At 45.6% G+C, this 27,032-nt stretch overlaps 1 protein-coding gene across 1 annotated transcript in view; it reads left to right on the plus strand.

The window, feature by feature from the left end:
* IFFO1 (intermediate filament family orphan 1) overlaps window positions 1-20,711 on the plus strand; it is a 36,598-nt gene extending 15,887 nt beyond the window's left edge. Inside the window, exons 2-9 of the mRNA XM_073552937.1 lie at window positions 2,448-2,508; window positions 11,339-11,434; window positions 11,843-11,983; window positions 14,187-14,353; window positions 14,733-14,853; window positions 18,579-18,674; window positions 18,755-18,885; window positions 19,694-20,711. Of these exons, the coding sequence (XP_073409038.1) occupies window positions 2,448-2,508; window positions 11,339-11,434; window positions 11,843-11,983; window positions 14,187-14,353; window positions 14,733-14,853; window positions 18,579-18,674; window positions 18,755-18,885; window positions 19,694-19,784 (904 nt within the window). The 3' untranslated portion in view covers window positions 19,785-20,711. The remainder of the gene's footprint in view (window positions 1-2,447; window positions 2,509-11,338; window positions 11,435-11,842; window positions 11,984-14,186; window positions 14,354-14,732; window positions 14,854-18,578; window positions 18,675-18,754; window positions 18,886-19,693) is intronic.
* Window positions 20,712-27,032: the final 6,321 nt, after the last annotated feature.

Here is a 27,032-nt window from a genome sequence, read left to right on the forward strand (position 1 = left end):
AGAATTTTTTCCGCCCATAATCTGTACAGAAATCATTTTTGAAGTGGTAAATAAAAAAAAACTAAAATAATGTGGTTGCATAAGTGTGCACACCCTCTTGTTATTGGGGATGCAATTGTGCTGTCATTAGCCAGTCACATCTACTTTCATGTCTCACAGTAGTCAGTGCACAGCCACCGTCATTTACAGACATTCTAATTAACCTCATAGAAAGTTTCTCTGTTCTAGGAGGATTTTCCTGTCATTTTCTTAGTTGCATCTTACAGTAAAAGCCATAAACAGCTGACAACACAGCAAAGGGATCCAAAAAATTCCATTGCATTAGATCTACCATGGACACTATGAAAACGTCATCAAGAAATGGCTTATAAAAGTGCTCTAATCAAAGTTTTTATCCTCTAAATATATTGCACTCATCACATTATACAGCACTGTGTACTTACAATTGCTCATTTTGCCTTTCTACCCAGCTAATTCTTCTCTTTCCTCTGCTCTATGTAGAAACAGTAATTCTCTTTTCCCTGCATAAGTGATCCCCCTCTTCAACTCCTGATCCAGCTGCTCTTCTCCTCCCCTCTGCCAGGGACTTTTCCAGTGATGACTCATGCAGGGAAAAGAGACTTCCTGTATCTACACAGAGCAAAGAGAAGAATGGGTAGAAAGGCAAAATGAGCAATTGTAAGTACACAGTGCTATATACTATGGTGAATGAAATACATTAAGAGGATAAAACTTTATTGGAAGGAGTGTTTCTTTAAATTTGGCACAACCATGACATTACCTACAATGCAAAAAAATTTGTGAAATTGTGAAATACAATAAAAAAATTAATCCAGTAGACTGCCAAGTAGCCTACTGCAACATAAAAGGAGCTGCAGAAATTTCTTGCAAGTACTGGTTGCGTACTGCATGTGACAGCAATCTCCTGTATTCTTTATATGTCCGGCCTGTGCAGTAGGGGGAAGATGAAAGTCTTTTCTTACAAAAAAAATCCAAGTCCATCTATGTTTTTCCAAAACCTCCAATAAGTCTGCCAAAAGCATGTGGAAAACCGTGTTATGTCTAATGAGAACAGGGTTGTACATTTTGGCCATAAATCCAGAAGGTATGTGTGGTGGAAAGGCAACAGTGCACATCACCAAAATAATACCATACCCACAGTGATACATGGTGGAGGTGACATAATGCTTTGGAGCTGTGTTTTGGCAGCTGGAACTGCAAATTTAGTCAAGGTAGAGGGAATTATGATCAGTTCCAAATATCAGTCAAGTTTGCATCAAACCCATTAGAACTTGACTAAAAAGCTAAAGATGAGGAATTTCACCTTTCAGCATGACAACAGCTCTAATCAACCTCCAAATCACCTAAAGAATGGCTTCACCAGAAGAAGATCATCCAAATTTTGTAATGGCCCTCCCAGAACCCAGACCACAATCTGTGGTGACCTGAAGAGAGCGCTCTACACAGGAGATGCCCCACAATCTGACATTTTTGGAGCTACTGCCAGGAGGAGCGGGCAAAGATCACCAGTTCTAGATGTGCCATGTGGTAGCCTCCAAACCAGAAACTCACAGGGGACGTAAAAATATATATTGACATTTTAACAGGGGTGTGTAGACTGTTTACATTCACTGTATGAAATGACAGATATTAAGGAGCAAAGAAAAAGGGGACTGTTATGACACGTCATAGTCCAAACTACTCATTAAATCACTATTGCACGACCCTCCCACACATTGGGGCATTTTTACAGGAATATTTTTTGCAATTACAGATACGTTTGAAGTCATTGTTTTTAGAACCAAATTTACAAAATATCCCACGATGCCTGTTAAATTTGGCGCATTAAAAAAAACCCAAAACATGTATATCTAGAATCGTCACTCTACTTTTAAGTCACCCCCTACAGGAGAGGTTTTGCAACTTTTTACAATATCACAAGTGATAAATTCATCTAAAAAACATCTGTAATGCTAACCATCACCCACTTTGTCCAAATTAAAAAACAATGATAATAAAAAGAAATAAAGGACAAAATATTATTACGGTAATTTTGTTGCACGTTAAAAAAAAAAAAAAACACTTTCATTTTATCCCAAATAAAAGTAGTAAAAGCAATAATATATGACCCCCTTTTGCTGTACTATGATGAAACAGGATATTTCTGTGATTTTTTTTTTTCCCTTGGTGCATTATTCTATCAGTGAAAAGCTGAAATCATCTGAATCGCTGCTATTTTTTTTTTTCTATTTCTAACCACACATTTATTATTCTATTGTTATAGCCACCTCTAGGGGGAACTCTGCATGCTAAATAACACCACTGTATACGGTAAGCTCCTGAGCTCCCTCTAGTGGTGGCTGCAGGTAGGCAGAATCTTATCATTTAAGATTTAAGCCGCCTCCTTCTAGCCTGGCTCTTGATTTTCCGGTGTCTGTCTCTTGCAGATGGGAGGAGGAGTACACGGCGCGCGTTCAGCTGCAGCAGAAGGTGACCGAGATGGATGAGGTGAGTCTATCCCTTCCAGTATATCATCTCATATACGTTTTTCTTTGCTGTGAATTCCATTTAGGAGTTTATTTTCTGCTGTGTAATATCTGCTACATGGAAACGCAAATATTTGTTTTTTTGCTGCTCCTGATCTCTACTGCAAATTTTCCCACCTGAAATTCTGGACGGAAAATTTACAACAGTTCCGATACATCTGCATGTCGTAAAATAAATTCCCTTGCTGATTTTAATGCTGATTTCTAGGCTGGTGACACTTTTTTTTTTCTGGGTCGTGAGAACGCCGGCATAAAAGGCGATAAATATAATAGGAAGTTAATGAATTTGCCTCCAGAAAAGCAATATTACAACAGCCACGAACAAGTATAGATTTGCATTAGAATTTATACCACCTCTGAGAGAGGGTGGATTCTGGGGGTCTCGGGATATATGCCCATATAATCTGGCCTTGTTGGCGATGAGTGAATGTGCTCGGATAAGGTGTTATCTGAGCATGCTCGGGTGCTAACCGAGTGTTTTCGGCATACTCGAATAATATGCTCGAGTGCCTGCGGCTGCATGTCTCGCGGCTGTTCGACCGCCTGTTTGTTAGCCAACCCCCGTATGTGTTGTGGCTGTTGATCAGACGCGAGACATGCAGCGGCGGGAACCCGAACATATTAATCGAGCATGCCAAAGACACTCAGCAACCAAGCATGCTCAGATAACACCTTTTCAGCGCACGTTTGCTCATCACTACTCCTCACATCTCAGCTTCCTGGATCTCTGTGAATGTGACCTGGAGGAGTCACATATTGGGGTCACATCTGCTTTGTCCGGTGTCACATGAGGTTAGGTAATGTCATACGTCAATGCTGTACATTGGTGTCTTTATATGTAAAGTAATATATTGCGCTGTGGACCGTCCCTCTCGCATGGATGAGGTTAGCATATGTTCCTCTCTCATACTAATTAGGTCTGACCTAGATATGTGGCGGTCAGGACGTCCATGGCCTCGAGGCTTCAGGTTCTTTATCCACAGACTCAAATAAATTACAGAAATGGATCCACATTCATACTAAAAAAAAAAAAAAATACAGAGGAGAATTTAGCTACTTCCTCCCTCACTGTGGTCACCGTCAAGCTCCACTTCCCAACATCCCTGTTATCGGGTCGTGTTTGCATAGATTTGGGGATAAATATTATTTTTGGAGTTAGGTTTCATTAATAATATTGCACTGTTTGGCTTTTACAGGGTTTTTGTTTCTCGACACTTTGATGTTGTCTGTGGCCATAAAACAGCTGAGAGGAGCTCGGGAAAAGACAGATAAAAGAGTTACTAACTTCACGTCAGGCCGTCATAGTGGGCAAAACCCAAAACATGGGTCAGCACACCTGTATGAGCGTAGCGTGTAGGTGCACCATCACGCTGTAACCTAGAATCAAAACAATGAAGATACCCTGCCCGCGGCTGGTAAGCTATCAAATGCAGCCGTCAATCTGTGACAGCGGCATCTACAGCGCACCGGCAGGGGGCACGCCGTTCTAAGTGTCCGCCGGCGCTTCTGTGACCTGGGTAGCCATGATGGCCAGCGGTCTGCTGAAGACCCTTATGCAATACTATGGCATCGCTGTTTATCGAAAAAAAATCGATCAGGCGAACATGGCTTTAAGTCCCCTAAGGGGACTAACAACTACGGTGAAAAGTGGGGGGAAAAAAAAAAAAGTTTTAAAATATATGAAAAATATTTTTTTTAAAAAAACGTACAAATACAAGAAAAAAAACACATATTTGGTATCGCTGCGTTCATAAACATCCGATAAATTAATCCGATCGGCGAACAGCAAAAGAAGGATTAAAATAATAACGGCAAAATTCCTTTTTTTTTTTCTGCCGCAACAACACAAAAAAGTGTAATGCGAGATGATCAGAACATCGTATCTACCCCAGAAGTGATATCCATAAAAACACCTGATCGGAGTGCAGAATACAAGTTCTCACGCAGCCCCGTATCACGAAAACTGAAAACGTTACGACTCTCGTAAAATGGCGACATAAGCAAATCTCTCTCTCCCCCTCCGCTCTTCCAGGCCGCTGTTAATGTACATTTCACCCTCTTGCCGGCTGCAGCGGATCCGTATACATAACAGATCCAGTGGCATCAGTTTGCCCCATGACGGAGACGGATCCGTTTTTCTAACCACCTGGCGGATTTTGAGAAGAAGTGTGAAAAAGGCCGTACATGCAGTGTAAAAGCATTACAAGGAACTGAAAATACATTGCAGCATCATGGCCAGCCAACACATATCACATCACTGCATTAACCCCTCACCAGAATCTGCTTGATATAAGCAGTGATTTTGCAGGAAGCTGGACACTTGTGAGCAGCTCAGGGATCCAAGGGACAATGGCTACATGCTTCAGCCCTGGAAGATGAAGGGACGGATCTGAACAGAATAACAATTAAAGGGAAAGGAGCCCCTAACTCCAAGAATAGGAAAAAGAAGGGCAACTATGGCAACTAATGGCCATAGCTGGAACCGTACTTAAGAAATGTCTTGCTGCACATGAATGGGCAGAACAATTCTATTGCCAGGTGATTTCTACAAGAAAATAAACACCATAAATAAATAAATAAATAAAATTACAGAATTGCACTTGCTTTGCTATTTTGACTTTTCCAGGTCATCACATAATAAAATGTATGGTGTCATTCAAAAGTACAAGTTGTCTTGCAAAAAAAAACAAGCCCTCATCCAACTATGTGGATGGAAAATTTAAAAAAAAAATATATATCTCTTGGACTAAGAGGAGCAAAAAAAAACGATAGCGCTAAATGTCCTTACGGGGTTAAAGTACCACTCCAATCATTTCAGATCTTTTTTTTGCACCTTTAATGTCACCCAATATCTGTACAAATACAATGAGAAACGAACTGAAACTTTGAGGGGCAAAAAAGAAAACTACAGAAGTAAAATAATGTGATTGCATAATTAAGCTTGTGGTTGTGTTCAGAATCAGCCAATCATATTTATCCTTATGCTACATAGTAGTCAGTGCATGGCTGTCGTCATCTACTGACATTCTGAAGAACCCAAGAGTAAGTTTTGCTCTTCTAGAAGGATTTTCCTGACCTTTTCTTAGTACTGATTACTTGTCAGAAATTCCTGCAGCTCCTTTAATGTTGCCGTCGGCCTCTTGCCTGCCTCTAGGTAACGGCATTGTGGAGGCAAATTTAAGCCACTTATTGATGACGTCTTCACAGTGTCCATGGTAGATCTAATGTCTTGTAAATGTTTCTGCACCCTTCCCCTGACTGATGATTTTCCACAATGAGATCCCTTTGCTGTGTTGTCAGCTGTCTTTTTCTGTAAAATGCAGATGAGAAAATGTCAGGAGAATCCAGCATCACTTTCTCTGGGGTTCATCAGAATCTCTGTAAATGACAACAGCCGTGCACTGACTGCTATGTAACATGAGGGGAAATGCGATTGGCTGATTCTGATTATTTTACTTTTGATACTTTTATTTTTCACCTCCAAAATGATTTCACTTTCTTTCTCAATGGATTCGTACAGATTGTGTGCGACGTTAAAGGTGGAAAGAGCTGAAATTATTTTTCTTGCATTACAAAATCCTGGCATATTAGCAGGGGGTGTGTAGACTTATTATATCCACTGTATATAGAGCAGTATACTTTTGGCAGTATATGGCGGTATTACATTGGCGGTTTATACTGAGTTAAGGCCGGACTTGAACGCATCTATTCTACCATCACTTATGTTATGAGGATGAAAACACACACATATATATATAATAGAAACATATCGGGGATCGTCGTGTACATAAAAGTCCGATCTATCAATATATAAAATTATTTATTCGATACATTGAATGCCGAAAACTAAAATTTACGTTTGTTCATCGCCGCTCTTCCAGACAAAAAATGCAATGAAATGTGGTCAGACTTTTAGAGATCCCAAAATGATTCAGAAAAAAACAATTTTTTTTTTTTTTTTTTACACTAAGATATACACTCACTGGCCACTTTATTAGGTACACCTGTCCAACTGTGTGTTAAGACTTAATTTCTAATCAGCCAATCACATGGCGGCAACTCAGTGCATTTAGGCATGTAGACATGGTCAAGACAATCTCCTGCAGTTCAAACCGAGCATCAGTATGGGGAAGAAAGGTGATTTGAGTGCCTTTGAACGTGGCATGATTGTTGGTGCCAGAAGGGCTGGTCTGAGAATTTCAGAAACTGCTGATCTCCTGGGATTTTCACGCACAACCATCTCTAGGGTTTACAGAGAATGGTCCGAAAAAGAAAAAAAATCCAGTGAGCGGCAGTTCTGTGGCCGGAAATGCCATGTTGATGCCAGAGGTCAGAGGAGAATGGGCAGACTGGTTCGAGCTGATAGAAAGGCAACAGTGACTCAAATTGCCACCCGTTACAACCAAGGTAGGCAGAAGAGCATCTCTGAACGCACAGTGCGTCGAACTTTGAGGCAGATGGGCTACAGCAGCAGAAGACCACACTGGGTACCACTCCTCTCAGCTAAGAACAGGAAACTGAGGCTACAATTTGCACAAGCTCATCGAAATTGGACAGTAGAAGATTGGAAAAACGTTGCCTGGTCTGATGAGTCTCGATTTCTGCTGCGACATTCGGATGGTAGGGTCAGAATTTGGCGTAAACAACATGAAAGCATGGATCCATCCTGCCTTGTATCAACGGTTCAGGCTGGTGGTGGTGGTGTCATGGTGTGGGGAATTTTTTCTGGGCACTCTTTGGGCCCCTTGGTACCAATTGAGCATCGTTGCAACGCCACAGCCTACCTGAGTATTGTTGCTGACCATGTCCATCCCTTTATGACCACAATGTACCCAACATCTGATGGCTACTTTCAGCAGGATAATGCGCCATGTCATAAAGCTCGAATCATCTCAGATTGGTTTCTTGAACATGACAATGAGTTTACTGTACTCAAATGGCCTCCTCAGTCACCAGATCTCAATCCAATAGAGCATCTTTGGGATGTGGTGGAACGGGAGATTCGCATCAGGGATGTGCAGCCGAAAAATCTGCGCCAACTGTGTGATGCCATCATGTCAATATGGTCCAAAATCTCTGAGGAATGCTTCCAGCACCTTGTTGAATCTCTGCCACGAAGAATTGAGGCAGTTCTGAAGGCAAAAGGGGGTCCAACCCCTTACTAGCATGGTGTACCTAATAAAGTGGCCAGTGAGTGTATATGTATATATATAATAAAAAAAAACTTATAAGTTTGGTATCTCTGTAATCTTATACTGACCTGGAGAGTCATGTTTCCGGGTAGTTTTTACTACACGATGAATGCTGTAAAAACAAGCAAAAAGAATGTCGGAATTCAGGAGGTTTTTTTACTTTCCACCACTTGTTTTTTTCGTCAGTACACTCTATGGTAAAGTGAATAGTGTTATTAAAAACTACAACCCGTCCCGAAAAAAAAAAGTTATGACTCTTGAAAGTAGAGGAGGAAAAAAAATAAAACACAAATACAAAAAACTGCCAGGTCATGAAGGGGTTAAGAAGAGCACATAAAAAGGAGCAGAACAAGGTTATCATTCCAATAAAAGGCTCAGTCTGCCACATGGTGGTCATTACCGGTACTGCATATTTCTAAAAGAATAACTTTATTTTACTTTTTCGTGGCCGTGTAATTTACATTTAATACTAACAACATAAAAAAACGAATCCCTCGAAATATATATGTTAGGATGATCTACGGATGCAGCCGGAAATTATTTAGACATTTTATTAATCATTATTATTATTAATAATAATAATAATAATAATTAATAATTTCCTTCCTCGCCATCACCGAAACCTGGCTCACCTCCTCTGACACAGCCTCTCCTGCTGCACTTTCGTATGGCGGCTTCCACCTTTCTCACACCCCCCGCCCCAGCAGCAAACATGGCGGAGGAGTTGGTTTTCTCCTGTCAGATACCTGCTCCTTCACCCCAATCCCACTGCCACCCTCTGTTACCCTCCCTTCCTTTGAGGTGCACTCTGTGCGCATCTACTCCCCCTCCAACCTCCAACTGGCTGTCATCTACCGCCCCCCAGGGTCAGCCACCACCTTCTTTGACCACTTCACCACCTGGCTACTTCATTTCCTTTCCGCGGACATCACTACTATCATCATGGGCGACTTCAACATCCCCATTGACACTTCCCTCTCAGCTGCCACTAAACTCCTATCTCTCACTTTCTCCTTCGGCCTCACTCAATGATCTTCTACAGCCACCCACAAAGATGGCCACACACTGGACCTCATCTTCACCCGCCTCTGCTCCCTATCTAACCTCTCTAACTCACCTCTTCCTCTCTCTGACCACAACCTTCTCACATTCTCTTCCCTCTTCACTCCATGTCTACAATCCCCACCCCAGAAACTTTCACACCCTCGCAGGAATCTTAAACACCTTGACCTACACTCATTCTCTGAATCCCTCCTCCCTCTCACTGATATAAGTTCCTTACACAATGCGGATGACGCTGCTGCTCTATATAACACCACAATAGCTGTAGCTTTGGAATCCGCGGCCCCACTTACACATACCAAAGCTCGCAAAATCAACAGACAGCCCAGGCACTCCAGCCTGACCAAAGAGCTGAGGCGAGCTTCCAGGGCTGCTGAGCGCAGATGGAAAAGATCCCACTCCAACGAGCACTTCATCGCATTCAAACAGTCCCTCACTACTTTCAAGACCACACTCGCCACAGCTAAACAAACCTACTTCTCATCTCTCATATCCGCCCTGTCTCACAACCCTAAACAGTTATTCAACACCTTCAATTCTCTCCTCCGCCCCCCAGCACCTCCCCCCTCCCCACTCATCTCAGCTGAAGACTTTGCCTCATTTTTCAAGCAGAAGATTGATAACATCAGAGACAGTTTTGGTCAACAACCCCCAGAGCCCTTCCTCCCGACTTCCCAGCCCTCCACCTTCAAAACCAACTTCTCCACCATTACAGAAGATCGACTCTCCACTCTACTCTCAAGATCACATCTCACCACCTGTGCACTCGACCCGATCCCATCCCACTTCATCCCAAACCTCACCAGTCTTCATCCCAACCCTAACCCATCTCTTCAACATATCACTAACAACTGGTGTTTTCCCCTCAAGCTTTAAACATGCCTCCATCACACCTATCCTCAAAAAGCCCTCTCTTGACCCATCCTCTGTATCTAGCTATCGCCCTATATCACTTCTCCCATACGCCTCCAAGCTCCTGGAACAACACGTCTACCTTGAACTGTCCTCCCATCTCTCGTCTTGCTCCCTCTTCGACCGCTTACAATCTTGCTTCCGGTCACACCACTCCACTGAAACTGCCCTTACTAAGGTCACCAATGACCTCTTAACCACCAAGAGCAAGCGACACTACTCTGTCCTCCTCCTCCTGGACCTGTCGGCTGCCTTTGACACAGTGGCCCATTCCCTATTACTACAGACCCTCTCATCCCTTGGCATCACAGACTTGGCCCTATCCTGGATCTCATCATACCTAACAGACCGGACATTCAGCGTTTCCCACTCACACACCACCTCCTCACCTCGCCCCCTATCTGTCGGAGTCCCACAAGCTTCAGTCTTTGGGCCCCTGCTGTTCTCTATTTACACCTTCGGCCTGGGACTGCTCATAGAATCTCATGGCTTTCAGTATCATCTCTATGCTGATGACACACAGATCTACATCTCTGGACCAGATATCACCTCCCTACTAACCAGAATCCCCCAATGTCTGTCTGCTATTTCATCCTTCTTCTCTGCTAGATTTCTGAAACTTAACATGGACAAAACAGAATTCATCATCTTTCCCCCATCTCACGTGACCCCCCCTATGAACCTATCAATTACAGTAAATGACTGCCCACTCTCCCCAGTCCCACAAGCTCGCTGCTTCGGGGTAATCCTTGACGCTGATCTCTCCTTCAAACCACATATACAAGCCCTTTCCACTTCCTGCCGACTTCAACTCAAATCTATTTCACGAATCCGTTCATTCCTCACCCAAGAATCTGCAAAAACCCTAGTCCATGCCCTCATCATCTCTCGCCTTGACTACTGCAACCTCCTGCTCTGTGGCCTCCCCTCAAACACTCTCACACCCCTCCAATCTATTCTAAACTCTGCTGCCCGACTAATCCACCTGTCCCCCCGTTATTCCCCGGCCTCTCCCCTCTGTCAATCCCTTCACTGGCTCCCCGTTGCCCAGAGACTCCATTACAAAACCCTAACCATGACATACAAAGCCATCCACAACCTGAGTCCTCCATACATCTGTGACCTAGTCTCCCGGTACTTTCCCGCACGCAACCTCCGATCCTCATAAGATCTCCTTCTCTACTCCCGTCTCCTCTTCCCACAATCGCATACAAGATTTCTCTCACACCTCACCCCTACTCTGGAACTCTCTACCACAACATATCAGACTCTCACCTACCATCGAAACCTTCAAAAAGAGCCTGAAGACCCACCTCTTCCGACAAGCCTATAACCTGCAGTAACCACCGATCGACCAAACCGCTGCACGACCAGCTCTACCCTCACCTACTGTATTATCACCCATCCCTTGTAGATTGTGAGCCCTCGCGGGCAGGGTCCTCTCTCATTCTGTACCAGTCGTGACTTGTATTGTTTAAGATTATTGTACTTGTATGTATTATGTATACCCCTCCTTACCTGTAAAGCGCCATGGAATAAATGGCGCTATAACAATAAATGATAATAATAATATTAGGGGGGTCTATCTGACTACATTCAGCTATCACATCTTCTCTCCCTACACAGGAGGCGCAGGAGTCGGCGCTTTACCAGGAGGAACTGGCGATGAAGGTCAAGCAGCTCAAAGCGGAACTTGTTGTCTTCAAGGGGTTAATGAGCAACGTGAGCATCTGGTTTATCGTCAGATATTTTATATTATAGATCAGGAATACATGTAAAGTTTTATATTATAAGGTTTTTTAATGTTTGTGTTTTACTTTTTAATACAAATGCATAAAAAAATATATTTTTAAAGATAAAGGAAACCATCAGTAAGGAGGCTGACTGCTGCGTCCTGAAGGAGCCTATTGACGCTACGCTATGTAAATCTTTGGGTCCTCCAGACTTTACCCGAAGGCACCATTATCTCGACCGTCTCATCTTATGACGACCTACGGGGGAGGATTATTGATGCATACTAAGAATAAAAGCACCTTGCTGACAGTTTCCATAGACTTCTAGAGATTTGGCGAAGACCCGAACGATAATTCCTTCTAAATTAATGGAAATATTTTCCGTCTTCTGTCCCAGAACTTGTCGGACCTAGACACCAAGATCCAGGAGAAGGCCATGCGAGTAGATATGGACATCTGCCGGCGCATCGACATCACCGCCAAACTGTGCGACGTGGCTCAACAGCGCAGCTGCGAGGATATGATCAACATGCTGCAGGTCAGAAAAGAGGGTTTTTGGTACTTGCCATAAATTCCATTTCTCGTAGCCTTCGTTGGGGGGAAACATGCAGCGTCCTCCCAATGAAAGACTCCATAAATATTCTTAATTACGTCAAATCGTAATATTATGTAAAGTGCCATGGAATAAATGGTGCTGTAAAAATGAATAATAATAATAATATTAGAAAAATGGAGGCCTCCCCATCTGGTAAAGTATAATGTCGTCAGTGCCAGATTTCACCTGTCACTGTGGATAAAACATACATTAATATTGTCCCAAGGGAAATATCCTGAAAACACTGCTGGCAACCACCACTAGAGGGAGCTCACGTATTGATATTGCTCCCATTGACTTTATAGGGAGCTGTATAAATCTGTATACGGTGAGCTCCCCCTAGTGGCCGCTGCAGGAAACAAGAATTTTATTGTTTGCCATTATGGCAATTTTTAAAGGCCTCACTATATATACAGTCATATGTAAAAGTTTGGGCACCCCTATTAATGTTAACCTTTTTTCTTTAGAACAATTTTGGTTTTTGCAACAGGTATTTCAGTTTCATATATCTAATAACTGATGGACTCAGTTATATTTCTGGATTAAATGAGGTTTATTGTACTAAAAGAAAATGTGCAATCTGCATTTAAACAAAATTTGACAGGTGCAAAAGTATGGGCACCCTTATCATTTTCTTGATTTGAACACTCCTAACTACTTTTTACTGACTTCCTGAAGCACTAAATTGGTTTTGTAACCTCATTGAGCTTTGAACTTCATAGCCAGGTGTATCAAATCATGAGAAAAGGTATTTAAAGTGGCCACTTGCAAGTAGTTCTCCTATTTGATTCTCCTATGAAGAGTGGCATCATGGGCTCCTCAAAACAACTCTCAAATGATCTGAAAACAAAGATTATTCAACATAGCTTTTCAGGGGAAGGATACAAAAAGTTGTCTCAGAGATTTAACCAGTCAGTTTCCACTGTGAGGAACATAGTAAGGAAATGGAAGAACACAGGTACAGTTCTTGTTAAGCCCAGAAGTGGCAGGCCAAGAAAAATATCAGAAAGGCAGAGAAGAAGAATGGTGAGAACAGTCAAGGACAATCCACAGACCACCTCCAAAGACCTGCAGCATCATCTTGCTGCAGATGGTGTCACTGTGCATCGGTCAACAATACAGCGCACTTTGCACAAGGAGAAGCTGTATGCGAGAATGATGCGAAAGAAGCCGTTTCTGCAAGCACGCCACAAACAGAGTCGCCTGAGGTATGCAAAAGCACATTTGGACAAGCCAGTTACATTTTGGAAGAAGGTCCTGTGGACTGATGAAACAAAGATTGAGTTGTTTGGTCATACAAAAAGGCATTATGCATGCGCTGTATTGTTGACCGATGCACAGTGACACCATCTGCAGCAAGATGATGCTGCAGGTCTTTGGAGGTGGTCTGTGGATTGTCCTTGACTGTTCTCACCATTCTTCTTCTCTGCCTTTCTGATATTTTTCTTGGCCTGCCACTTCTGGGCTTAACAAGAACTGTACCTGTGTTCTTCCATTTCCTTACTATGTTCCTCACAGTGGAAACAGACTGGTTAAATCTCTGAGACAACTTTTTGTATCCTTCCCCTGAAAAGCTATGTTGAATAATCTTTGTTTTCAGATCATTTGAGAGTTGTTTTGAGGAGCCCATGATGCCACTCTTCATAGGAGAATCAAATAGGAGAACTACTTGCAAGTGGCCACTTTAAATACCTTTTCTCATGATTTGATACACCTGGCTATGAAGTTCAAAGCTCAATGAGGTTACAAAACCAATTTAGTGCTTCAGGAAGTCAGTAAAAAGTAGTTAGGAGTGTTCAAATCAAGAAAATGATAAGGGTGCCCATACTTTTGCACCGGTCAAATTTTGTTTAAATGCAGATTGCACATTTTCTGTTAGTACAATAAACCTCATTTGAATCCAGAAATATAACTGAGTCCATCAGTTATTAGATATATGAAACTGAAATACCTGTTGCAAAAACCAAAATTGTTATAAAGAAAAAAGGTTAACATTAATAGGGGTGCCCAAACTTTTACATATGACTGTAATAGGACGCGCTGCTGGCAGAATTGTACCGAGAGTCATTCTTAAATGTTGGTAGGTATATAGGACTTCACTTGTAAATTTTATAGTACTTGTCTTCTTCCACTTTTATTTTTCCAGACCGTCCACCTCTCTCCAATGAAGGTTTTGGGAAGAAGAAAAGAGCGGAAACCCGCGGGTGATGACGATTCGTCTGTGTGCGACAGCGAGAGCGCAAGAGGGGGCGAGGAAGATGAGAGCACAGCGCTGAGCATCAACGAGGAGATGCAGAAGATGCTCAACCAGCTGTAAGACCTTCACTTTTACCAATAGAATCACCCAGGAAGTTACTATAAAACCGATTTTATCCAAAAAGTTGCAAAACTACATTTACCAGCATCCATGCATTATGCAGGGCTCAATGAGAGTTGTAGTTTTACAAAAACTGGAGAACTAGAGTTTTTGCAGTTGCATTCAGTGAGTTCAGTAGTCGGGGGGGGGGGCGCTGTTGCATAAACTCTATAGAGAGTATTTGGCACTTGGAGTGGTGGAAAGCGGTACTGCAAGTGCAAATAATTGTAAAATTTAAGAAGCAACTATCAGAAACGGCAGATGTGACGTATATATAAGATGATGCATGAGTATTTTATCAGCCCCTCATAGTTAACACCTCTAAACTTTTGGCAGGCGTGACTATGATTTCGAGGATGACTGTGACAGTCTTGCTTGGGAGGAGACAGAGGAAACTTTGCTATTATGGGAAGACTTCTCCGGGTATGCAATGTCTGGTGTCGACAATCAAGGAGAGGTAATCCTTCAAATTTCCAGAAGGGGGCAGAATAACCTGAGATCACTTTTACATAATCACCAGGGACGTTAGGGCATCCAGCGCTAACCACAGAGATCTCAAAGAACACCCCAATATGATCACTATGCGGTAACAGTTCAAATTGTGGCTGAAGTTATGCTTTTCACAACTATAAATTCAAACAAAATGCAAAGTGAATGAACAAAGGAGAAATCTAAACATTATCCGTACCAGGTGACCGCTCATCACCTCCATCATCAGTATCTGGTGACCGCTCATCACCTTCATCATCAGTACCTGGTGACCGCTCATCACCTCCATCATCAGTATCTGGTGACCGCCTGTCACCTTCATCATCAGTACCTGGTGACCGCTCATCACCTCCATCATCAGTACCTGGTGCACACTCATCACCTCCATCATCCGTATCTGGTGACCGCCTGTCACCTCCATCATCCGTATCTGGTGACCGCCTGTCACCTCCATCTTCAGTATCTGGTGACCGCTCGTCACCTCCATCATCAGTATCTGGTGACTGCCCGTCACCTCCATCTTCAGTATCTGGTGACTGCCTGTCACCTCCATCTTCAGTATCTGGTGACTGCCTGTCACCTCCATCTTCAGTATCTGGTGACTGCCTGTCACCTCCATCTTCAGTATCTGGTGACTGCCTATTGCTTCCATCATCATTCATTATAACACGATGTGCCTGTCATCTTCTGCACTGATTCCTCGCCGACCACTGCATCTACATTCCTAAACATTGCCATTTCTTTATGCTTCTGCAAAATAGCTTGAACCCCAGTCTGCTGTGAAGTCTTGTCCTGGGACAGACCTCGCTGATGCAGTATAACTACCTTGTGTCTTGTTGCTGTGCTCAGTCTCACCATGGAGTATGACCTGCGTAGCATGGAATTGTCTTCCACAACCTCACCTTTGTAGCAAACTTTGTCTGCTCCTCACCCAGTTTTAAGCCTCCTACACTGCTGTTTCTGATTCATTTATTGACTGTGTTTCAACCTACATATGAAAATGATGATCATTGTCATCTATTTGGTATCACTGGTTATACGATCACCCAACTGAATTCCTACAAAATCCTTGACTTTGTGCAAGGGTGACTTAAAAGAACTGATGGAGGCAACGTGCCGCCCCAAATATCGATGAGATTTAGTATTACAGCCCTGGATGAATTTGCACCTCCTATACATAGAACACCACAACACAGACAGCGACAACCCTGGCACACCCTGCAAACACGTTTCCTGCAGCGGTGCTCCAGGTGCGCTGAACAACTGTGGAAAAAATCCAATCTACACGAAGATTTCATCCATTATAAGTTTATGCTTAAAACATACAACACTGCCCTTCACCTCTCCAAACAAACCTATTTCAACACCCTCATCACCTCACTGTCCAATAACCCGAAACGTCTCTTTGACACTTTTCATTCTCTACTCAACCCAAGAGTACAGGCCCCAACCACGGAGCTCCAAGCTGATGATCTGGCTAATTACTTCAAAGAAAAAATTGACCAGATCCGACAGGAAATTATCTCCTAATCACCTCATACTGTGCACTGTCCTCCCTCCCCCACTGCATCTAGCTCACTCTCTGATTTTGAGACAGTCACAGAAGAAGTAAGCAGGCTCCTTGCATCTTCTCGCCCAACCACTTGCACCAGTGACCCATTTCCGTCACATCTCCTCCAGTCCCTTTCCCCTGCTGTCACCCCTCACCTAACTAAAATATTTAACCTTTCTCTCTCTTCTGGTATCTTTCCCTCCTCATTTAAGCATGCCATCATACATCCACTACTTAAAAAACCATGCCTCGACCAAAACTGTGCCACTAACTATAGACCTGTCTCTAATCTCCCCTTCATCTCTAAACTCCTGGAACGCCTGGTCCACTCCCGTCTTATCCGCTATCTCTCAGAAAACTCTCTCCTCGACCCTCTCCAATCCGGGTTCCGCTCTTTACACTCCACTGAAACTGCCCTCACTAAAGTCTCTAATGATCTACTAACAGCTAAATTAAATGGTCACTACTCCATGCTAATTCTCTTGGATCTCTCTGCAGCATGCGACACTGTGGATCATCAGCTCCTCCTCACTATGCTCCGCTCCATTGACCTCAAGGACACCGTTCTCTCCTGGTTCTCCTCCCTATCTCTCTGACCGCTCCTTTACTGTATCTTTTGCCGGTTCCTCCTCCTCTCACCTTCCCCTTACTGTTGGGGTCCCCTAAGGATCCGGTCTAGGCCCCCTCCTCTTCTCCTTGTACACTGCCCCTATTGGTCAAACAATCAGTAGATTTGGTTTCCAGTACCATCTCTATGCTGATGACACCCAATTATACGCTTCTTCTCCTGACATCACGCCAGCCTTTCTAGAAAACATCGGCGATTGTCTAAACGCTGTGTCTAATATCATGTCCTCACTATATCTGAAACTGAACCTGTCAAAGACTGAACTCCTTGTGTTTCCTCCCTCTACTAATGTACCTATACCCGACATTGCCATTTCCGAGTGTGGTTCCACTATTACTCCCCAGCAACATGCCCGCTGTCTTGGGGTCATACTTGACTCCGAGCTTTCCTTTGTCCCCCACATCCGATCACTGGCTCGCTCTTGTCATCTGCACCTTAAAAATATTTCTAGAATTCGACCTTTTCTTACTTTTGACTCCGCAAAAACTCTTACTGTTTCTCTTATTCATTCTCGTCTCGACTATTGTAACTCTCTTCTAATCGATCTCCCTCTTACCAAACTCTCCCCCCTCCAATCTGTCTTGAATGCTGCAGCCAGGATCATATTCCTCATCAATCGTTACACCGATGCCTCTACCTTGTGCCAGTCATTACACTGGCTACCCATCCACTCCAGAATTCAGTATAAACTTATTACCCTCACCCACAAAGCTCTCCATGGCTCAGCACCGCCCTACATCTCCTCCCTTGTTTCAGTATACCACCCTACCCGTGCCCTCCGTTCTGCTGATGACCTGAGGTTAGTATCCTCAATAGTCAGAACCTCCCACTCCCGTCTCCAAGACTATACACGTGCTGCGCCAATTCTTTGGAATGCACTTCCCAGGTAAATACGATTAGTCCCCAATCCCCACAATTTTAAGCGTGCCCTGAAAACGCATTTATTCAGACTGGCCTATCGCCTCAACACATTAACCTAATCTATCCCTGTGTGGCACAGCCAAAAGTTTTACTATACCCAGGTTCCCCGCACCATGTTCCCACATGCTTTATGCCTCCATTAGCCCTCTGTGTCTGTACTGTTACACACTTAACATTATGGCTGGTCCATACAATCAGGGCAACTGTTACCACCCACCTTTCGTGTCTACCTCTTTCCTCATAGACTGTAAGCTTGCGAGCAGGGCCCTCATTCCTCTTGGTATCTGTTATAATCTATGTGATTATTGTTATGCTGTAATGTCTATTGTCTGTACAAATCCCCTCTGAAATGTAAAGTGCTGCGGAATATGTCGGCGCTATAGAAATAAAATGTATTATTATTAATATCCCCATTCGCTTAAATACTGCAATAACAGACAAAGCCATGTACAAGGGTGGCACTATTTCAGGTCAAACTCTGCTCTATTGAAGCCCTCTGAGATGACAACCACTGTAAATTCAGTATCCTGTCACCCGGCATATGGGATCGATTTTGAAGACAGATGTGTCAATTAAGTCTTCTCTTCCTCAGACCCAGGACGACAGTCTAGAAGAGGTCATAAAGGACACGGAGTCTCTCTTCAAGAGTCGGGAGAAGGAATATCAGGAGACCATAGACCAGATAGAGGTAAGATGGGTGCAGAAGCTCGGAGGGAGGCCCAGCAGTGACCATGGGGCTTGTGGATGAAGCTCGTCCTTTTTTTCCAGCTGGAATTGGCGACGGCTAAAGATGACATGACTCGGCATCTTCATGAATATATGGAAATGTGCAGCATGAAGAGAGGATTGGATGTACAGATGGAGACATGTCGGAGATTAATCACCCAATCAGAGGAGAGGTGAGGGCGTCAGTTACATGACAGGCTGCCTACATTTATTGGGGTCTGTTTTTCCCCTTCCCCTAGGAGTCAGGGACTTGACTGCAACAAACATATAAAGTCCATAGAGGTAGAGTTCTTATGATCACTTCATTAGTGTATTATCTCACCCTAGGACTGGATTCACACCTACACTATTCAGTACTGCTGTGAAATGTTTTTTTTTGCTGTTGTTGATTTTTAGTAAGGGTATATCTCACCCCATTACTTGAATCACAGCTACACTACTCAGTAGTGTTGTTTAATGTACTCAATGCTGCTGCAGCTTTCAAGTAAAAGTTTTGTCTAATCCCCAGAACTCAATTCACAGCTTCTCTACTCACTAATGCTGTATAATTTACTCTTTGCTGCAGTTCAATTTTAAATAAATGTTTATTTCACAACATTACTGGAATTCCAGTTATATTACTCAGTTCTGCTGTATAAAGCCCTCTATGCTGCTGCAGCTTTCTAGTAAGTGTTTATCTCACCTCAGAGCTGCAGTCACAGCTACACTGCTCAATACTTTTGTATAATGCTGTTACCGCTGAACATGCGCTACATAAAAGTAGGTGAGCAGGAATCCCTCATGTCTGTGCATACTGTATATGGAGAGACTTCTTAGCAGCCAGCCTCCATCCACTAGCCCAGAGGCAACTGAAAATCAGAAATGTCTACTGCAGAGTGAAAAACTGGTGAAATATGCAGGATACAAGTCAAGCAATGGTCAGAAGTAAGGTTATTCCTCAGACACGTGCACATTCTATATATTATTCATTCTCTTCATCAGATCTCCTCCCCCCAGTAGCGAATCCGTCTGTAACGAAGACCCCGAAGACTCAGATCGTGATGCTGCATCTTCAGACAGCTCGGCCAGATGATATATGACCTGCCTGTCGTCCCACACCTGCCACCACTGCCTCTGGAAATATGACTCTGGATGTACATACGTTACCTAACTGGCTTGGTACTCAAGGGGGCGCAATCTTAAAAAATGCTAGTCAAACTTAGGGTGTATAAAGGGTGCAATACTGGTCATACCCCATGTTTTTGGGGTGCAATGCTGCTGGGTCTATATATAGGTGTGATGCTTTATCCAATGCTGGTTGAGTATAGCTGCTATACTGTCTGTAGATAGCGTCTCCATAGGTGTGAGTACTAGGCATGAATTTTCTATAGCCCCCCTGGGACAAATAAAGGGAATGTACAGGTGATTATACATCGCCGTCCTATGCCTGAAGGTAATCTGTATATAGTAGGGAGCATATAGAAGAGCAACGCACTCCAGGCTACATATAGAGTAACATCTATAGAAGCCGTAAGGTCTTTGATAAACCCTATGAACATTTCATGTATATATATATGCTGCGATTGGGGTTCACATATATAAGGAGGAAGGTTTTATAGGTTTTTTGGGAACCATCGTTAATGTGTACAGATGTAATGTACATTCAGCATGTGTATATAGATCCACTATATATACAGTCACAGAGCTCTCTATATAAATCTTGTACATAATCATCGTTATAAATACAGATCTATATCGTAAGAAAGTCTTGATGGATCACTATTTTCTAAATAAAAAAATCTATATTATAAGGCCATAGCCCTTCTGGAAGGGCGATGTAAGATAGAGAGTCTGATTAATGGACCCCGGGTTACGTATATTATAAACCAATGATGACAATGGATGCGTGATGAGGTTAGGGCCGGGTACTAACATGTGATAGCGAGGTCATGGACGTGTCATGAGATGATGTGTGAGAAACGTCATGTATGTTCATGGATGAATAAAAGATGAAACTGAATCCAGTGTGTTCATTTCTTACGTGGTGATCACCCCAGAGGTTGAGCTAAATCAGAACTGAAGATTCCCAAGGTGTTGTATTAAACGGCACAAAACCCAGCGACTCCCATGTGATGTATATGCTCCAGCCCCAGCGACTCCCATGTGATGTATATGCTCCAGCCCCAGCGACTCCCGTGTGATGTATATGCTCCAGCCCCAGCGACTCCTGTGTGATGTATATGCTCCAGCCCCAGCGACTCCCGTGTGATGTATATGCTGCAGCCCCAGCAACTCCCGTGTGATGTATATGCTCCAGCCCCAGCGACTCCCGTGTGATGTATATGCTGCAGCCCCAGCGACTCCCGTGTGATGTATATGCTGCAGCCCCAGCGTCTCCCGTTTGATGTATATGCCGCAGCCCCAGCGTCTCCCGTGTGATGTATATGCTCCAGCCCCAGCGACTCCCGTGTGATGTATATGCTCCAGCCCCAGCGACTCCCGTGTGATGTATATGCTGCAGCCCCAGCGACTCCCGTGTGATGTATATGCTGCAGCCCCAGCGTCTCCCGTTTGATGTATATGCCGCAGCCCCAGCGTCTCCCGTGTGATGTATATGCTCCAGCCCCAGCGACTCCCGTGTGATGTATATGCTCCAGCCCCAGCGACTCCCGTGTGATGTATATGCTCCAGCCCCAGCGACTCCCGTGTGATGTATATGCTCCAGCCCCAGCGACTCCCGTGTGATGTATATGCTCCAGCCCCAGCGACTCCCGTGTGATGTATATGCTCCAGCCCCAGCGACTCCCGTGTGATGTATATGCTGCAGCCCCAGCAACTCCCGTGTGATGTATATGCTCCAGCCCCAGCGACTCCCGTGTGATGTATATGCTGCAGCCCCAGCGACTCCCGTGTGATGTATATGCTGCAGCCCCAGCGTCTCCCGTTTGATGTATATGCCGCAGCCCCAGCGTCTCCCGTGTGATGTATATGCTCCAGCCCCAGTGACTCCCGTGTGATGTATATGCTGCAGCCCCAGCGACTCCCGTGTGATGTATATGCTGCAGCCACAGGAGAGGACTTCTACAGTTACGAGATATATTAGTTTTGAGTTCTCCAGGATGTCTTTTAAGATAAGTCATCAAGGTTGTGATTTGAGGATAATATGACCATAGAATGAAGGGGTTGTGGTGTCATCCACTTTATCCAGTTGATCATGATTTTCCTTGGAGTCACTCCTTTAAGGTTTACCCTAAGGACCCTTTGATAACAAAAAAATGACATATGCTTATAATTGGTCATCAATATCAGATTAGCAGAGGTCCGACACCTGATTCGGTTTGCAATGTCGGTGACATTGGATGCATTGGCCACATCAGCTCAGCTCCATACACCATGTAGTGGCCGTTCACTGGTACTGCAACTCGGTTCCTGTTCACATCAATGCGATCTGAGCTGCAGTTACAGAGAACGGCCACTACATGGTGCTCTGCTATTCCGGCTCCATTCATTTTCTACATCCAGCTGCAGTGGGTCATGGTGTGAGGAGTGGCGGACCTGCTGTAATCGGACACTGATGACCATTTTAAGTAGTGAACAATCCCTTTAAGTCCTGAAAAACTTATTTCAATTTTTTGGAACTAATTTACTGAAAATGATGGAAAACCTCAATAACGGCTCACGATCTGCGGTGTCTGTAATGGCCTAAGGACGGGGTCACACTAACCGATGCAAAATACGGTCCGTATTTTACATGTGTAATACGGATGAATGACCCCTAAACAGTGCTCCATATGTCATCCGTAATCAAGGTGCGGTCTCGTATTTTGCGCGTGTCAGCATCCATATGTAATCCGTATGGTGAGATTTTCTCGCAGGCTTGCAAAATGGACATATAATGGAGCCCTATGACGGGGTTTCTAACAGAAACCAAAGAATAGATATAGACACATAGAATACATATATATATGTATGTATATATATATATAATGTGTATTCTATATGTATTCTATGTGTATATATCTATTCTTTCTTTATTAAACCTGTCAGGGTGAGTTTACTGTATAGCGCACTGAATTGCCGGCTTTGCTAAGAGACACCGGGTGCGTATTTCTCGCAGGTCACATGTGTGGTCCGTGTGTAATCCATATTTTTTGCGCACCCATAGACTTGCATTGGCGTACTACGGGCGTAGTACACTGACAATCACAGCATGCTGCGAGTGGCACGGAGCACAGGATACTGAGGAGAAATATACGCCTGGTGCGAGTGACCCCATAGAGAATCATTGGTCCGTGTGTAATGCGGGCTTTTAGCGCCTCTCACTGTCCCGTATTCCTCGCCAGTGTGACCCCGGCCTAAATGACGGATACGCAGTCTGCGCAATGGAACGTGCGGTCACTGCTGCGCACAATGCACACCAGGCCTCTTACCAGCCACCCTGCTTATGCAATGCGATTTATATAAATGCCATAAATCGTTTTATGTTGTTGGGTTTTTTTCCCCTCTGAACACTTCTGTAATTCTATAGGGTAAATGAGGCGATTTCCTGTGGGAGCGGCGGATACTTAGAAGTCATATTACACTAGGGGGAGATCTGTGCAGCGCGGTGCATATAGGACAATGCTGCCACCCAGTGGTGTGGATATGGAAGGTCATGCTGAAAGCACAAAGGCGGGAAAATTCCCATAACATCAGAATTAAGCCCCCTTTACATTTAGCGATGCACCAGCGATCCGACCCGGTCAGGATCGCTGGTGCATCACTAAATGATCGCTAGTGAGCTGCCACCCAGGCAGATCTCACAGCGATGCAGCGCACGATACTTACCTTTCACACACAGCGATCCCTGACGTCCTCCCGCCCGCGTCCAGCGTCGCTCGTCTCACACAGCAGGAAGCGCCCGACGAGAAATGGAGCCGCGCGATCAGCGATGGACAGCGGGGGAGCCGGACGGAGGTATCACACATAGCGATATCACTATAACGTCACAAAATCGGTGAGCCGTGTATCTAATCCTATCCTGTGTGATACTGACTGCTGAGCCGTGTATCTGATCCTATCCTGTGTGATACTGACTGCTGAGCCGTGTATCTAATCCTATCTTGTGTGATACTGACTGCTGAGCCGTGTATCTAATCCTATCCTGTGTGATACTGACTGCTGAGCCGTGTATCTAATCCTATCCTGTGTGATACTGACTGCTGAGCCGTGTATCTAATCCTATCCTGTGTGATACTGACTGCTGAGCCGTGTATCTAATCCTATCCTGTGTGATACTGACTGCTGAGCCGTGTATCTAATCCTATCCTGTGTGATACTGACTGCTGAGCCGTGTATCTAATCCTATCCTGTGTGATACTGACTGCTGAGCCGTGTATCTAATCCTATCCTGTGTGATACTGTCTGCTGAGCCGTGTATCTAATCCTATCCTGTGTGATACTGTCTGCTGAGCCGTGTATCTAATCCTATCCTGTGTGATACTGACTGCTGAGCCGTGTATCTGATCCTATCCTGTGTGATACTGACTGCTGAGCCGTGTATCTAATCCTATACAGCGGCAGCACAGGACAGCAGGAGACGCACGGGCGGCCGAGGACAGCAGGAGACGCAGGGGCGGCCGAGGACAGCAGGGGACGCAGGGGCGGCCGAGGACAGCAGGGGACGCAGGGGCGGCCGAGGACAGCAGGGGCGGCCGAGGACAGCAGGGGACGCAGGGGCGGCCGAGGACAGCAGGGGACGCAGGGGCGGCCGAGGACAGCAGGGGACGCAGGGGCGGCCGAGGACAGCAGGGGACGCCGAGGACAGCAGGGGACGCAGGGGCGGCCGAGGACAGCAGGGGACGCCGAGGACAGCAGGGGACGCAGGGGCGGCCGAGGACAGCAGGGGACGCCGAGGACAGCAGGGGACGCAGGGGCGGCCGAGGACAGCAGGGGACGCCGAGGACAGCAGGGGCGGCCGAGGACAGCAGGGGACGCAGGGGCGGCCGAGGACAGCAGGGGACGCAGGGGCGGCCGAGGACAGCAGGGGACGCCGAGGACAGCAGGGGACGCAGGGGCGGCCGAGGACAGCAGGGGACGCCGAGGACAGCAGGGGACGCAGGGGCGGCCGAGAACAGCAGGGGACGCCGAGGACAGCAGGGGACGCAGGGGCGGCCGAGGACAGCAGGGGACGCCGAGGACAGCAGGGGACGCAGGGGCGGCCGAGGACAGCAGGGGACGCAGGGGCGGCCGAGGACAGCAGGGGCGGCCGAGGACAGCAGGGGACAGCAGGGGCGGCCGAGGACAGCAGGGGACACCAGGGGCGGCCGAGGACACCAGGGGCGGCCGAGGACACCAGGGGCGGCCGAGGACACCAGGGGACAGCAGGGGCGGCCGAGGACAGCAGGGGCGGCCGAGGACACCAGGGGACGCAGGGGCGGCCGAGGACACCAGGGGACGCAGGGGCGGCGGCGGACAGCAGGGGACGCAGGGGCGGCGGCGGACAGCAGGGGACGCAGGGGCGGCGGCTTTTACATCCGGAATCCATTAGACTGAGCTTTCAGTTGCAATGTGTCATTGGCGATGATTAAGGACAGACGGCCGGAATATGTCTGCAGTTTTATTAACGTCTTTAAATAGACGCAATAAATATTTCGTTTTTATCCACGTGCAGTGGTTTGGTGGCAGCGCTCCCCTTACACGGATGCAGGTACCGCTGCAGGGAGGTTTCCGGGGATGCGGCCGCTGGTGCATCATATGAAACAACCGCACACAACACAACCGGCTCAGATTTCGCTTTCTCTCTGTCGCTGCACAAAGTGCGAACATTATGAGCCGCCTCTTTTAGTTTCATCATCACCAGTCTAGAGACTGTAGACTGTGCATGTAGTCACCGGCGGCACGGGACGGCGTCCAGGCGCACACCTCTCACGTGCGTTAGTCCCAGGTGTGTGCAGGTGTCACGGGAAATGGCATTAAAAGGCGATAATGCTATTACACATTAATGAGCACAACAAAGCCAGATGCCCATTTCATCACCTTGACCCCGTACTCCGCACTGCCCAAATCCTGAGGATTCAACCAAATACTCCATTAAACCCTGGCCAGGTCGCTCACATCTCACCGGGACTTCCGTAAATGGCTACTTTACTTACCCAGACATCCAGATATGTATCATCATAGACCTCTCTACTAGCCCCTAGACCACCAGGAATGTTAGAACTAATTTTTAGCTGTAGACCACCAGGGATGTTATCATGAACCCCAACATTATTCCCTAGACCACCAGGGATGTCATCTTAAGCTCTGCCAGTGACTTCTATCACTCCAAGAGGGAAAAAAATAAATAATGAAAAAATAAATATCTATCTATCTATCTATACACACATACATGCCATCTGCAAAAAAAAAAAAAACGCAATAAAAGTAAGTAAAAAGTATCTGTCAGGAACACCACACTGCACTTGCTCACTGAGCCAGGGCGCGTGTCCTGAGTACAAAGACTGTGCACAAAGATACCTGTGGAGCAGGGCAGCAGTGGTGACAATGCATGCTCCAGGACCTGAATCACGTGACTGCTGGGGGCGTGGCCTAAGCTCCACAGAGCTAGGAGCTGCAGGGAAACTCCTAGAAGGGTAACTACAGGACAATTTTACCAAGGGGCATAGACAGAAACCAGATCAAGCCGAGGTCAAAGCACGAGATCGCACGACAGTACCAAAGGGTTAGACAGAGCGAATAGTCAGGATGTAGCAATAGATCAGAAAACCAGAACGGGGGGGGGGCCTCGCGGGCCAAGTAGCTTCTCCATAACACAGAGTTTTGTGATTTCATACACACAAGCCCGTGTTCTCAAAATGTCCCAATAAGCCCCAACCCACAAGATGCTTCCACACCGACGTCCAGAGCCCTAAAGTCCAAGATGAAAATGTCCCAAAAAAACAATCCCCAAAAAGGGCAGTAAGGATGGAGGGAGGGGACTTATAAAATGGTGCCGAAACGGGGAAAGTGTGAGAATGAAATGTGCCAACTGCTGCCCCCTGCTGCCTGGGGAGAAGCTCACACCTTGTGCCACATATGTGTAGGAGCCACATTAGTGGTGCAGCTCCTGTGACTGTTGTCGGTGCCCTTATCTGTGAGGTCACGCCTGTGTATATGGCGTCACTCACACTTTATCAGACGTTATGTACGGTAATAATGGCCGTCTGCCGGTCGCCAATCACAGTACGCCACACACTTCGGTTTATCTCCCGCCAATAACGCTGGCACTGCGGACACTCGGTGGCGACATGTCGCTCTGCTGATGTGCGCCCACTGGGGGTGATTTTCATGTCTGTTTCCTTGGATTCTCATAGTCCCCTGC

Source organism: Dendrobates tinctorius, unplaced genomic scaffold (assembly GCF_039654945.1).
Source record: "Dendrobates tinctorius isolate UK_male_01 unplaced genomic scaffold, ASM3965494v1 ptg000196l, whole genome shotgun sequence".
Lineage (NCBI taxonomy): Eukaryota > Metazoa > Chordata > Amphibia > Anura > Dendrobatidae > Dendrobates > Dendrobates tinctorius.